Source organism: Cryptomeria japonica, chromosome 5, assembly GCF_030272615.1.
Source record: "Cryptomeria japonica chromosome 5, Sugi_1.0, whole genome shotgun sequence".
Lineage (NCBI taxonomy): Eukaryota > Viridiplantae > Streptophyta > Pinopsida > Cupressales > Cupressaceae > Cryptomeria > Cryptomeria japonica.
Window position 1 is genome coordinate 186,068,148 of NC_081409.1, and position 15,265 is coordinate 186,083,412.

At 36.2% G+C, this 15,265-nt stretch overlaps 1 protein-coding gene across 6 annotated transcripts in view; it reads left to right on the forward strand.

Annotated features, from left to right (window-relative positions):
- The window catches only part of LOC131060891 (cell cycle checkpoint protein RAD17), a 206,462-nt gene that overhangs the window by 25,142 nt on the left and 166,055 nt on the right, over positions 1–15,265 (forward strand). For all 6 annotated transcript variants that reach the window (XM_059221313.1, XM_059221311.1, XM_057994325.2 and 3 more), the window contains one exon: positions 12,324–12,393. In XM_059221313.1, the coding sequence (XP_059077296.1) occupies positions 12,324–12,393 (70 nt within the window). The remainder of the gene's footprint in view (positions 1–12,323; positions 12,394–15,265) is intronic.

The following is a 15,265-nucleotide window of genomic DNA, read 5'->3' on the forward strand; positions in this document are numbered from 1 at the left end:
AACTGGAGTGTGGGCTGAAGTGTGGACAACGTTGAGGATGATTCCATGCCTGGGTCGATTTTCCACTAGGATTTTTGTGACAACTAAGTGTAGATTTTTGTCCGGATTTTCATCCAGACAGAGGTCGATTTTCCCCTTAGAGCATTTGTAAGGATTTTTGTCCGGATTTTCATCCAAACAAGGATCGATTTTCCATTGGGAATATTTTGAAGAGTTTTGAGTCCGGATTTTCATCCAGACTGAGGTCGAAATTCCACCAGGGAGTTTTTTTCCAAGTTAAGTGAGTTTGGAGTGTGGATTTTTCAATCTAGATTGCCATCGAATTTCCCCTGGGGGTGATTTTTTTGCAAAAAGAGTGGTTTTTTGTTTGGATTTTTGTCCAAGCTCATATCGATTTTCCCCTAGGAGGTTTTTGTGTGCATTTTGATGAAGTTATGCATGGATTTTTGTCCAAGCATGGGTCGAATTTCCCTTATGGGGTAAATTTTGATTTTTGAAGGGATTTTTCAATCCCAACCTATATTGATTTTCCCCTGGAGGCTTATTTTTGATTTAAATTGCAATATTTTTAATAAATAAGCCCCATTTAATTGCTCTTAAATAATGATTAACGATTATTTAATATTTTAAAAGCAAAATTTAATAACTTGCAATAATTATTTAATATTTGAACCTTCTAGAAGCAAGTTAGGTTTTCACCAAGCAAGTATTTATACAAGTGTTTTATCCCACATTGCTTGTGTGGTGAAAGTGAGAGGTGAAAGCAAGTATAAGAGAGGAGACTTAGCATTATTTTATTATTAAATCTGCCTGGTGTCTCCATGAAAGCGATTTTTCTCCAAGTTGGGTGAATTTTAGCAAGGCGTTTTTGGTGAAGTGTGGGATTGAGGATTTATTTTCTTCCATTTTTTCTAGCTTGCTGATCTATTTCTCTTGGCTGCCATTAAAGACCAGTTTCAGAATTTCGATTTTGCTAAGTTTGGCGATTTTTTTCAAACTTTAGCAGTTTTTGGTGAAAATTGGCAATTTCATGTTTGGAGACTTAGGCGATTTTTTCCTCCACCATTTTGCTTGCTGTCCAGACCTCCATTGCTGCAGATCAAGGCTGCCATTGACAAACATTTTCAGGTTTTCAGTTTGGCGCCATAATTGGACAATTTCTATTTTGCTTGGGAGGTGATTTGGTGCCATATTTTGGTGATTTTTATTCATGCTTGGTGGCTGCCATCATTTCCAGCCTGCTGATTCGCTTCAGATCTGAGGTTTGCTTCAGATTTTGACCTCCATTAATGGCTGCCATTAATTTTCAGACTGAAGTTTTTATTGCCTAGCCAATTCCAACTTAGGCATTTTGCATTTGGAGGCATTTTGTGGAGTTCTCTGTGCATTTTTTAGACCATTTTATCGCTGTTGCAAGTCTGAAAATTCCATTGTTAGGCGGTTGTCTTCAGAAATTTTCATTTCCAGCCACCTAACCATTTTGGCGATTTTGCTTGGAGATGATTCCTTAGCCATTTTTCATCATTTTCAGGGATTTTTGACTAGTTTGCAAGGTGCTGGTAAGTTTGAAGTATTCAATTTTCAGACTTGTTCTCAGAAATTAAATTTTTTACCAGCCATACTTACATTTCTGAATATGATTGTTTTGATCATTAGAACTGATTTTAATCAAGTTTATGCACATTTCTGAAGATTACAACATGTTTTAGAAGTCTGATTTTTAGGTTGTCTTCAGAATTGTTGACCCCCATTGTTGACTGCGGAAGGTGTGTTCAGACATACATTGTGTGAAAACACAATCTTTCACACCTTTCTTTAGTCATCATCAATCCGGTATACTCCTTTGCATTTTAGCTTGCATATTTTCTAAGCATAAGGAGGTATTCAATGAATTTTATGGAAGGCTTCCATGCCTTAGTGTTGTACGTTTTGAACTTAATTGCTAAAATTTACCAAGTGTGTGGATTATTTTCTTGACTCCATGCTCTAAATTAGCTAAATCTTTAGAAAGTCAGGAATTTTATTAAAAGAACATTATTTATTTTCCTAAGTCTAACTTCGAGCTTTGTACAGTTGCGATGTCAAAGTCGGGATATAAGGAAAGGAAAGAACTATTGAAGATGTTGGAGACTGGATTTTATTTAGAGCTTAAGATTTCATCCAGATGGAAGGAGATCGCTGATACAAACATGCATTTCCTAGACTTCGACCAGATGCAACGTCGGATGTTTGGAGTCAGAGATCAGGTTCCTTCCCCAGCATATGCGAATATTATGAAGAGTGGCATTTTCCATGCTGTTAGATTTCCACAGTCCATACAGTGCGGTGAGCTTATCCTGGAATGTGCAAGATGTTACAATTCGCTCACAAGAATGATTAAGACTCCTAAGGGCGTTGTCATCGCCTACCTTGCTGAGGATGCTATTGCAGAGGTGTTTGGAATTCCGCGCGGAACAGACATGAAGGATGTGACCAAGGAGGATTATGCAGAAAGATACATGAAGAAGATGGGTGTATGCAAGAATTTAATTAAAAAAGAGTGGATGTTGAGCCTAGGTCTCATCATTCCAAGACTCCCAAGACACTCATGTGCATAGATTTTAAGGAGGAATATAGTGATTTGATATTCCTACTCAACAAAGCGATGGGGATGCCGCAAGGAGCAATATTTGATGGATAGATGTTCTACTTCATCTAGGGTTGTCTTAAAGGAACACTAGTGAATTGGTCCAAGATTATAAGTGACAACCTGGATTTTCAGCTGAGGAATGTAGAGCGGTCCAAATCATTCGCCATGACTTCTTGCCTGGTGTACCTGCTTGCACGGTTTGTTTCATACAGAGGATTAATATGCAAAGGTGAAGTCGGGAATGGGCAAGGACAGTTCAAGAGTCATGAATGCTACCCCCAGCTGAGCATGCACAAAATTGAAGACTATAAGAGAGTGAATGATGCATTCACTATGTACATCACACAGATGCTGCAAGGCGGAATCCACAGAAGATTGTCCAAGGAGGCAACAAAGTTAATAGAAAAATATGGATCGTGATATATACAGTTTCCCTCTTTCACATACCTCAAGATTCATGGGTTTCAATTCGAACCCTACAGACTTCCTAGGTATCCAACCGACAGAATGATATTGTTGGAAGTGGTGAGACAGCTTCTAGAGTTCGATGTTATCCAGAGAGAGAAGCACAGGACAGGAATGACATTCCCTATTTCAGTTGGGAAGACGTCAGAGGTTTGCCAATCCGCCATAGCTGTGAGCACTGCGAGTGAGGAACTTGCATTCTATCGATTTGCTACGTACAAGAAAAGAGAAAGATTTGATCTAGACAAGAAGGTCGAAAGGATCAGAGGAGAGAAGTTCACTCACAAGATTGACATAGAAGATTATTGGGCTAACTTGATGGACGAACAAGCAGTGAAGAGAAGAATGTGGTCCAGAATGTCAGTGGATTTCATGAGGAAGTGTGGACTTTTCCTCATTCTCAGGTATTAGATGATAGAGATCATACACATCCACAGTATGAGAGTGAAATAAAGAAGGCAATCCTATTGCCTAATTGGTCAGAGTCAGAAGAGATTGACCTGAATATATTGATGAGAGAGGTCTTGAATTATAAAGATACCGAGGGGGTGCGAGTGCCAACCGTCGCACCGCAATTGCCACCCCTCGGTTGCCAATTAACCAAGACAATTACAACTTAATTAACTAGTTTTATTTTCATGTACATTATTGCCGCCAACATGCTCCACATGTGAACAAACCAGTGGCATCCTAGCCATACATTCGTGGTCATATCTGCAATGTTAGCTGCGAGCAACAAGAGGACATCTGGGACAGAAATCCGGCAGAATAATGTTACATGTGCACCCTCCTTCTGGGGAAAAAAATGGCAGCACAACCTTTGCCTTCCATCTGCCCCCAACATCTCCCCAAAACCAACACATTCATCTAATTTGTAGACAAATACAAGATTGGAAACCATGGGTAGTTTCCAATACCATACCCAAACCAGCACAATATTTTGGATGAATCCACCTCTTTCCAAGATGATTTCATGTGTTGGTCATGGACGCTCCTTGATTTGATAGTCATGCTTTATTCTCTCTTGTCATGCTCTTTCCCAAAGTAACAGTTTCATGCTGTACAAGTGACAAAGTTGAATCAGGCAACTTGCATGACATTAAGTGCTGCATACAACTTGTCAAGCACAAATTACAAAGCAGGTAACCCAGTCCAAGTGGGCATAAAATAATCCATTTTTACAAATAAGAACACGGGACAGTGCAAGGTGGATGAAGATTAATCTCAATGTATAGTTCTTCTTTTGAACGGTAGCCCCATAAGTATTTTCAATCTTTCTATAGGGTTGAGACAAGGACGTCTCCTCTCCTCTTTATATAATATTGCAGAGCTCTTGTGAAGAAAATTGGAACGGTAAATATTTCAAAGAAATATAGTCAGCATTCCCATATTATGGAGTTATGGAACTTAAATACTCCTAGTTTGTAGTTGACACTCTTCTGTTGGCCAGAGCTACTCCCCAAATTGCTAGAAGATTCACTTCTACTCTTGACACTTTCTCTGAGGCAATGGGCAATAAAATCACCATTAACAAATCTTGTCATTTTGTTTATATCTCCCATACCTACAGAGAAGCTGCTGAAATTTCAGGTATCCTAGGTTACAAAGTGAGTAATGAGTTGTTATTCAACTATCTGGGTATCCTTGTCTCATTCATGATGTCATGCCCCACCAAACTAGGGTTAGCAGAAATTATAAACAGAAATTGCAGCTTGATAATTATTGCTGCTTTACTAAATATTTATATTGCAGTGTGAAAACTTGGAAAATAGCTAGGGCAGACCCAGTCAAGAGAGTACCCTAGCCTTTCAAAACAAGGGCTGACTGGGATAAACAGCTATTTATACATGGGGCCGACCCAATATAAAAAAATAAATAGTGCCAAGGAATAATTAAAGAATGAATTGAGGGACGACCAAGAATTAATTACCAGCAAATAAGGACGGCCAGAATTAATTACATAACAATTAGGCTGACTAAGTGGAAAGGCATCGGGTGTATCTTTTCCCAAATTAAACATATAAATAGGAGCTCAAACCCCACTTGATGGGGAAGGAATGGAAAAGCAATACAGGAAAAATCATTCTGAGTTAGAGAAGGGCAAAGCAGAATAAGAACAGAATGAGAGCAGAAATATATATTAGGGATTTGCAGTCATATTAGAAAAGGATGGAGTAGAAATGAGGAATTAGAATTCTGAGGTCAGTGGAATTGGGAAATAAGGTAGATAAGAGCAGAAATGAGAATAAATAAAAAAGAATTAAGCAAGTCCAATTCCAAATATAATACAAAGGAAATAATAAATTAAATATTACATAATGCTTGGAAAGAACAGCGCCTCTTGAAGGGTCATATCTCTGTAAATTGAAGAGTAATGACCCAACACTCAATAAAAGGTATAAAAGAAGGTGGATACCTGACTTAAAGGAGGGTCATCGACTCCAAATAATTAAAGCAATCAGCGAAAGGAGTGAAGAAAACGTGTAAGTAACAGAGACACAATCAAGATCAGATTTTAGCTAAACCGATTACTATTAATCATATTAACAATTACTATTGTAGACTGTAGTATATATTTAGCCTATGCACTATTAATCAGCATTTATGATGTAATCTCTCATACATATATGTTGAATATTAAATGCATATGTCCGATTATGAATCTGTTTGTAAACCCCAATCATGTAGGGATGGGAGGAGGTGTAAGGAAGAGGGGTAATTATGAGATTGCCATCTAAGTAGGCCACCCCGAGTGGATGTCCATGTGCACTTGCCACTGGGGCCAAGAGGCCAAAGATCCGCACTTGGGCTTAGATAGGATGATTAAGAGGCCCCCTATTACAATCTCCTTTCCAACTCTACAATGATTGATTATTGACCTTAAGGCATGGATAGGGAATGTAGGTACAAGCACCCCACTAGGTAGACCACCCCGAGTGGATGTCCAATGTACCTACCACTAGGGCCAAGAAGGTGAGTGTCCACTCTTGGGCTTAGTGTAGGGATACAGATGGACCTATCATGCTTCTTCCTCCAAACCGTAATGTGTTTGAATGGTAGGGAGTGATATAGATATTGTCTATATATTGATTTAAGATTATTACATGTTATTATCTAGCCCTAATAATTGAAAAGGTATATGTATATGTATCTTTGGTTATGGTTGCGGGATCTAAATCAAGGCTCATATTGTTTATATATATATATATATATTGTTATGGTTGCAGGTTATATATGTATTTTAATTGGTAAAGATATAACTCTAACCCTAACTCATCTATTGCTTATTTGCAATTGTGATTCTATGGAAAATTCTAGGATAAGTCTAGAAAGGGTCATTACGCATGATCCCAAAATCTCGCCTTTGGGACAAATTTATTGGTAAAATGAAAGTAATTTTGTGTTCTCTCCTCGTCTCATATACCAAATGAGCATTATTTGTGCCACCAAAGGTATTAAGAATAAAATGGAGCAAAAGAAAGTTCCAGTAGGTCAAATAGGAACAAGTTACAAGAAGTAAAAAATAATGGGGCTCGGATTGAGTAACCTGATTGGCATATAGGAACATCAAAATGTTTTGGCAAGTAAATTAGTATGGAGAATGATAACAAATTAAGAAAAGTGGTGGACTACTCTTGTCTCTAAAAATTACCATTGGCAGTTAATGAGATGATCTCTCAGCTATAGCTCTCTTAAGTAGACTCAAATATGGCCTAATTGAAATCCTTGGATCTTATCTTAAAGTGTATTTCTTGGATGTCTAGCAATGGCTCTCTTATATGCTTCATTGAGGACAAGATCATGGATCATTTCAAGCCTAAGATAACTTGCCCCCTAGGAGATTGCCTAAATTCTAATTACTTTACATTTCTTAATTAAGTGAAGGAGTGTAGCTTGGTGCCTAGGATCAAGTCTCCTTAGGATCTTGATATCCCTCTAAATCTTATGCAGGATTCGCTCTCTTTTCAACTTTGAATGGAAAGAAGAATTCTATTGACCCAACATATGAAGATTATCTCATTTGGGGCAACATTAGAGGTTTGGGAAAATATTCTATGTACAAAGGCTATACTCTTTTTGAGAGGAGCCTTCCCTTGTATGACTAATTGAAAGCACATCTAATGCAAGGCAGCTATTCCTAAGAGGATTTTTTTCTTATGGATTTTGAATCAGAACTTCCAATTATTGGCCCAATCTTGGATAAATAAATCTTACAGGTCCTAATAGATGCACTTTCTTTAAGAACAACAAAGAGAAGAAGAACTACCTTCTTATCAATTGCAGCTTTGCTAAAAAGAGGTTTGGATCTTCCTCATAGGCAAATTTCAACTTGCAAGGTGTGCTCTCAACTCTTTCTAAAGCAATTGATTTGCCAAAAAGAATGAGGAAAGCTTACAAGGAGATGATTTTTGTCTATCTTTTCAAATACATTGTGCCTAGATATACTTTTTAACTGATCTAGAAGGCTAGAAATAAGCAGATTTTCAAAGAGCATTACATCCCCCCTTGGCCATTGCTATTTTTATCCTTAATATGTCGAGAGATTGATTATTTGCCTCAAAAAACTTAAAAACAAAACAAGAAGAAAAATAGAGAATTGATTTCAATGAAAGAAAACTATATTTTTCGACGGTGACTCAAATATGTGGGTGGTCTTGGTTCTTCAAACCTATGATACCAAATTTAGCATGGATCCAACAATTTCTTTTTGGGTTGCATTCATTTTGAGTTTGTTCGTACAAAAAAAAGTAAATATATATATATATATATATATATATATATATATATATATATATATATAATGTGAGAATTAAGATTAGAATAGATTAGAATATCATATAAACAACAAAACTACCATAAACCTGAATGCCATGTAAAACATTAATTATAAATATTATAAGATATTCATTGTTGAAATTCAGGTTTAATATTAAAATTATAATATCAAGTTCAACAATTATATTTAATGGTTCAATGGATTTTCTGAATCATCAATATTATCATCATCATTGATATCAGATGATGTAGGAAGATTTTAACTTTAAGAAGTGCAACCAATGCCATTGCCAAAAGTGAGCTTGCTTTTGAACTCCTCAAATGCAAAATGTTGGGAAGTGGAAATATCCGAGTCAGTATGCTTTGGCTCTGTATCCCACAACTTTGTGCATCCTTCCTTGTAGCCATGTTGTTTGTGTGAAAGGAGATGCATGTTGGAATGCATATACTCTAAGTTCTTTACTTTTTTTGAGTGAAATTTATTGTGCTTTACTAAGAGGATGAAAGAGTATGTGTTCCAATTCCTCTCAAATGTAGGTGAACTAACAACCTATGAAGACAAAGTAGACACATTATAAAACAAAAAATTAAAAAAACTATAAATGACACTTTATAGATCAAAAGTAAAAATTTATTGAACTCATGATTGAACTTTGATTGTGAAGGGTTGTAGGTGTTGGAATTGTTGGCCATGGAAGTATCCCCAATTGTGAGCATCCTTCTTGAACTTATCACGAAGAGCCTCTATGCTTGGACCATTTGACTATAAAATTAATGAACTCATTGATGACTAGATCTTGCAAATTAGGATTAGGAATAGTCTACGAAATGTTACCTTTTAGCCTTCAGCAGCTTCAAAATCTCTAGATGGGGCAATCCTAAGTGGCACAAAAAGAATATCAGCACTATAGTATTTTGGACTCAATGCAAAGGCACAAAGATGTATTAGAGTGGTCATTGTGTTCTATCGTTCTTCAATAATTGTGTGCACTTGTTTGAAGAAAGTTTTTTTTAGGGCCTTGCTTTTTCACATTTACAATAGTCATCATCTCTTTAATGATTGAATCCATGCTATCATATATCTCTTGCAAGCAAGACTTGTTCAAGTTAGTATAATGAATCATGCTCAAAATGGGCTTGGTGAAACTAAGGAGATACTCCACATGATTCCAGGTAGAGTCATCTAGGATCATCCATGTAATATTTGTTGCCCTCTTAATGTCGCTTCACTTTCATATAGATTTAGTTGGCTGATTACCATGAGTACCTCTCAAACTTTCACAAGTTGTCTCATTAGAGATGAAATGGGTCTCAACAACCTGTTCAATCAAATTACCAAAGCAAATTCACAAGTTGTCTCAAGACACTTGTGTTAGAGATTCAGAATACACAATCAAATTACCACTAAAAGTAACTAACTTTTAAAAAATGAAATTCTCAATCAGTTAAAGTAAAACTAAAAGTCTAAAATATAAAGTATGTACTAGTTCACTTACCTTCAATAGCTCCAATTTGAAAATGATCTAAATATTCTTTGCGACAGGTGGTGTTTGGTGACGAATATTTGGATCTCCTTAGCCTTTATATTCAACACTTTGATTCAATCACTTTTATTCCCAATCTCTTGTAGCATAAGGTTGAGAGAGTGAACCACACAAGGTGTCCAAAAGATGTGTGAATAGCGTTCCTCAAACAATAGCTTAACAATTCTACACTTTTTTTGCATTGTTCATTTTGACTTGATCAATGTTATGGTGTTTGACTTCCTCAATGGCTGAGATGAGAATATTAGCAATAAATTGGCCATTTTCAATGAGTCCCTCACAATCCGTCTTTCAAAAACTTTGCTACATTAGGGTACATTGCTATGCCATTGATCAAGGGTTGATTTTTAGCATTTTTCCATCCGTTGGAAACAATGGACACCTTTGTGTCAACCCATGAATATCTTATGGGTTTCAATGATGAGCTCGACCTCTTTTTCCAATAAGGTGCCATGCACCTTCTCATAAATTTGTCTCTTGTACCCTTTTGGAGCTTCATCAAATTTTTTCACCATTTCTTGTTAATATGGTGAGTGAACAGCATTTAAAGCCAACCCATTTGCATAAATACTTCTTGCTAGGTGTTGATTGGCAATGTCTCGAGTCTCATTTTGAAATGCAGTTTCCAAAGGTCACCTTGGTTTTTTGTTTGTAGTGGATTCTTCACTTTCAGGATTGGTCAAAAATGGGTGGTTCTCTACCACAACATTGGGATTAGATGGGTACACAGGGGCTTCATTTGTTTTAATCATAGTTCTTGGACTCACCAGGACTCGACGAGTCTCGAGTTGGGTGACTCTAGGCAAGTCTCAGGGGGTCGGACTTAGACTTGTCCGAGTCTTGGTGAGTCCAGGAACTCACGGACTCGGTGAGTCCTTATGCTTTGAATTGGCCAAACTCAATTTTTTTTTAATCTCAAGAAATGGCAAAAAATTGACAAAAAATAATTTTTTTTGACGTTTTGTCCTAATTTTTTTTTTCAGGGCCATAGCCCCCGAACCCCCACTTTCAACTCACAAGGAAACGCAAGTACGTTTCCCCGCACCCCTTCTATCATTGGGTTTTTCTCACATCTAACACCTTGTGTGGATTGCTGAGTCTATGGATCCTATCTTTAGTGACAAGGACCTTGATTGGGTTGACCAAGCAAATAGAGAGCTTGAGGTTGTAGCCATGGCAGAGCATGAGTAGACACATGCACAACTGATGTTGGTGAGACAGGCACAACTAATGTTGGTGAGGGTGGCATGGAGTCACGAACAAAGACTATGTTTGTTGAATCATCCAAAACCTACTTTAGATGCCTTCGTAGGAGGAATGCTTGCTTCTTTGAGCCATAGACTTGTAGTTATTGTTTTGATATTTGTGTGGAACATTTGATGTCATGGATTTTATATTCCATGAGTTTTGTATACATTTGACAATATTTATATATCTAAGTTTGCTATTTCCTTCAGCTACAATTTGCGTTTATACTTATGTGATCGATGTATACTTGTGTATGTGATCAAATTAGTTTCTATTTGATGATGTTATTGTGCCTTTAAGGTTTATCAAATAAAAGGTGCATGAAACAAGTTTTAAATCCGTGAAAATCTCTAAATTTCTTGGGTTTTTCACTCTGCCGAGTCCTGCCGAGTCTTCGCCAAGTTCTTTTGCCAAGTCCCTACTCGAGTCACCCTTGCCGAGTCCGAGTCTCGTTTCTATGGTTTTAATCTTCTTTTTGTTGAGGGATGATTTGCTTGACAGCTCAATAGTTCATCTACTTGCTCTCACTTTGCTCTGATGGCATAGGTAGATCATTCTTTCCAATGCAAGCTTTGATGCCTTGTCCAAGACATCTTATTTTATGGGGATTCTGAACTAATAGTCAACACAGTGAATCTTTTGTACCACAAATCTGTCCACTTCTCCAACCTGGTTGAACAAATTCTTAATACATATGGTTCTGCAGCATATTTTCACATCTCAAAGTGGAGAAGAGTATAAAATGGTCAATGTAGCATTCAGTTTGAGAAAAGATTTTCAGACTTTGGAATATTAATCTATCCCACATTGGATAACCTGGGATACTTTGTGGTCTGTGTTTCTTATGTATCAGTTGCTGTGAAGTCATCCTTAAAGCTTCAGCCATCTTTGGGTTAGTCTTGTCTAGAATAGTTCTGTGGATGGTAAATTTGGACTTTTTGAAGTTAGTAGGCTTTGTACTTGTCATTTTGGTGGCCGTTGGAGAGCTTCAGAATGAGTAATCTCTTTGCTTTCTGTGTTTCTTCCAACATCATAATCTCTGTTTCTTGAGAAGAAAATACCTATTTTTATTAAAATAAGGAAAAATTCTACATTCATATGCTTCGTATTTAAGCCTTTTTTGTATTTTCCAAGTGAGTGATATGTGATGAAACAAGTAAGCAAATGTTTCGTATGAGGTTTTTGGGCTTCTCAGGTTTCCTAACTTCTTTTATCCATAAAATAAGGGTTGAGATGGAATTTGGATTGTTAATATTTTGCATGCTGTTCTTTTACAAATGTGTTGAATCTGTTGGAAAGGAGGAAACACTGACTCTTGGATTGTGTAAAATTGTGTTGATATTTATGTTGGCATGTAGTAGTTTTATAATTTTTTTCATAAGAAAATTTGTGGGCTTAGCTTGACTTTACAGTAACATTACATATTTTCTCCGTGAATGGACTGTAATTTCTCTAGTCACTTTGAATAAGTCTGTTGAAACTGTAAAAGGATGTTGTGAGACAAATGTTTCAGTCTGTAAATTGTTTATTTCTCACTTCTGACATTTTCTATGCATTAGAGATGCAAGTATATCATTTTATTGATGCAAAGGAAGAGGTTACTGATCATGGGCCTTCTTAAAGATACATGTTTAAACTTTTGTGAATTTTCATTCATGCAGGATTGGCCTGCTCTCCTTCCTGAGACATTTTCTGAAGCCTCACCTCTTCAGCAGCAGCCCATTGTCTCAAGTATGATCTGTCATGTTTGAACCATATAGTTTCTGATATAAGCTTCTTCTTTCAGTATTCATCATTTATATTGTGGAGATCAGAGGTTTTGATTAATAGTTCTTTCACATTTTGCTTTGTTGCCATTTGAATTGTTATATTTTATAATTACTATTTTTATTTCTTATAGCTTAATTCTGTTACGTATTTTGTATAGGGCTACGATAATGACAGATAGATATTAGTGTTCTAGAGCCTCAATTCTGTAATTACAGAAACTGAAAAAGAGATCAAATGTCCTTATTAAAGTAACAATGTAGTCATTACGTTGGATTGAGTGAGTGTTTGAAGGAGATAATGCTATAGTACCATTAGAGGCTAGAGCTATAAAAGGAAGTTTAACAAAATGTATGAGTGAACAGTTATTTAAATCGCACATAAATCTCAAAAGGTGTCATATTGGAAATGAAAATATAAGGATATGGAAATAAGAAGAGAGCTAAAGAGTATGGAAATGGAAGATCTAGGCAGAAGTTACCTAGTGTGATGAAGGGCTTTGATTAGGTCTGCTGGAAAAGCCTTAAATCCAAGGACTGAGAAAAAGTTTAAAGACACTTTTCTCTTTTTTCCTTGGGTGAAAAGAGTATTATGTAGAAGGGATTGATATTAATTGAATGGATTCGAGTCCAGAGAAACACAATAATTGCAGACACTGTCAAAGTGTCACACATGCATTTGTGCACTTTATGTGGATAATGGACTGATGTTACAACCATACAAAACTGGCAGCTAAGCTTTAAGTATTTACTTAATACCATAATACATGTGAAATGGGAAATGCATCTCTGGACCCTTGAAATATGCCTTAGAGATAGAGACTCCTATTTGAATTGTGGCTAATTCTCCCAGAGTTATTTAAATATCGGCAGCGGATTTAATATTTGATTAATTTAAACATTTTATTATGCTATATTCAAATGTTATTTAAAACAAATGACTATTACAACTTGATCAAAAGAAATGAACCAAATATCAATTCAGATTCACATATATAGTTCCAAATATTGTTTAACAGCAATATTTTCAATTCTTATTTGAATCAAACTAGTAGAGTAGTTGCCTTTATCCTAGGAAGATCTTAGTGGTCTCAGCCCTCATAGCTATGGCACACTCTAGGAAGGAATATTTCAATGAAGAACAGAACATGTAAAACATGCACAACTGAGCAATCACTCAACACATAGCCCTAGCCAGGACAATCTTAGGTGTACCCTGTACCTTGAATTGGACATGTTCTATATGCCTCTTCTCTAATACCCATAGCCCACCAAGCCATCTTCTTCCTTGAGTGATTCCAAAACACCCAAATACTCTTACATTCAATTCATTCGTTTATAACTTTATATAATAACCAAAGAGTGTAAAGCAATCTTAACACCTGTTAATAATTATGTAATTACATTTGTACAAACCCTTAACAAATGGTTTCACTTGTTTTCCATGTTTAAAGGACCTCTCCCTAATTCTCCCTTAGTAAAAGGGTTTCTGTAATGTTTAAAGGCTTATCTCACCTTTTACCCCTTTTAATAACTTTAGATGTTATTTTCTTTTTATTTTATTTTATCTCCTTTATTTACATTTTATTCATTTTCTTTTTCATTTTTATTTATTTATAAGGGTCTTCCTATGAATAATCATATGAATGGGGTAAAAATCCCATATCATGAACGGGAGACTTGTTCAGGTATTGCTAGGAGTTCAAATCTCTTGCTCTTTTTGAACAGTGTATGATTTGTTGCAAATAGGCAGTTCCATATTGCATAATCCAAGTATCATTTTTCTGCTGAGTTCCTTTGCATTGATTTAATATTAGGTTTGCTTCTTATATCAACAGGTTCAGATTTTTGAGTGATGAAACATTAGGTTGAGAGAGCTATTCCAGTATAGCACATTGTTCTTTTAAGAATATTACGTCTTTGAGATTTACTAAGCATCAAAACATTATTGGAATTCCCAGACCACTCTGCTAGATTTCCTCCATTAGGGTTTTCCTTAGATGCTTGTCCTCAACTTCTTCCTTTCAAGCTCATCAATAGAATTGCAAGAGAGGATTTAAGAGACTCGGACTTATCCTCTGCACTTGTTCTTAATTTCCATACTAAAATTTCATATGATATTTAAATGGCATCATCATTAACCTGACTATCACCAGCACCATTTGCCACATGGCTTGAGGATCCTCCTTGGTCAGCCAAGGGGGGGTGTGCATCCAGTACTTCCGCATTGAAAACAATCTCTATTTTTTGTTGAATGTCAAGATCAGCCATCTTTACATGTCAGGAATGTTGAAACTTGAGACTGAGGAGCATTTTAGTTTTAGGTGGCCAATTACTATGAGATTGGAGGGAGATGCCGCCATTTGTATAGAGTTGAGTAGTTATTTATCGACCTTTTGATACGTTCATTAGAGGTTCTTGGGAGATGCCACTATTTGTATAGAGCTAAGTAGTTATTTACCAACCTTTTGATAGTTTATTAGAGGTTCTTGGCTCGTGTATAAATAAAGATATGCAAAACTATATCAGGTAAATAAGATAATGGCACATTGTAGTCTTAATATGCTCAGCTACATGAGAACATAGCTATAGTTGGTAATGTTCAAAATAAAAAAGTATGAACAGTGAATGTAATGTCCCTAATTTATACGTGCCTAGATTCTGCCCTAGATCACAAGTTATAGTCAAGAATGGATTTAGAGATACCTTTAATTCTGGTGAAAGTCCTGCAAACAAGTTAGAGATTGCTCCATAATTATAACTCACCAAACAGATAATTTCATTTAGCAAGTAAAAGCATAAATTTGACCATTAGGAAGCTTGGATAGGGTGAGTTG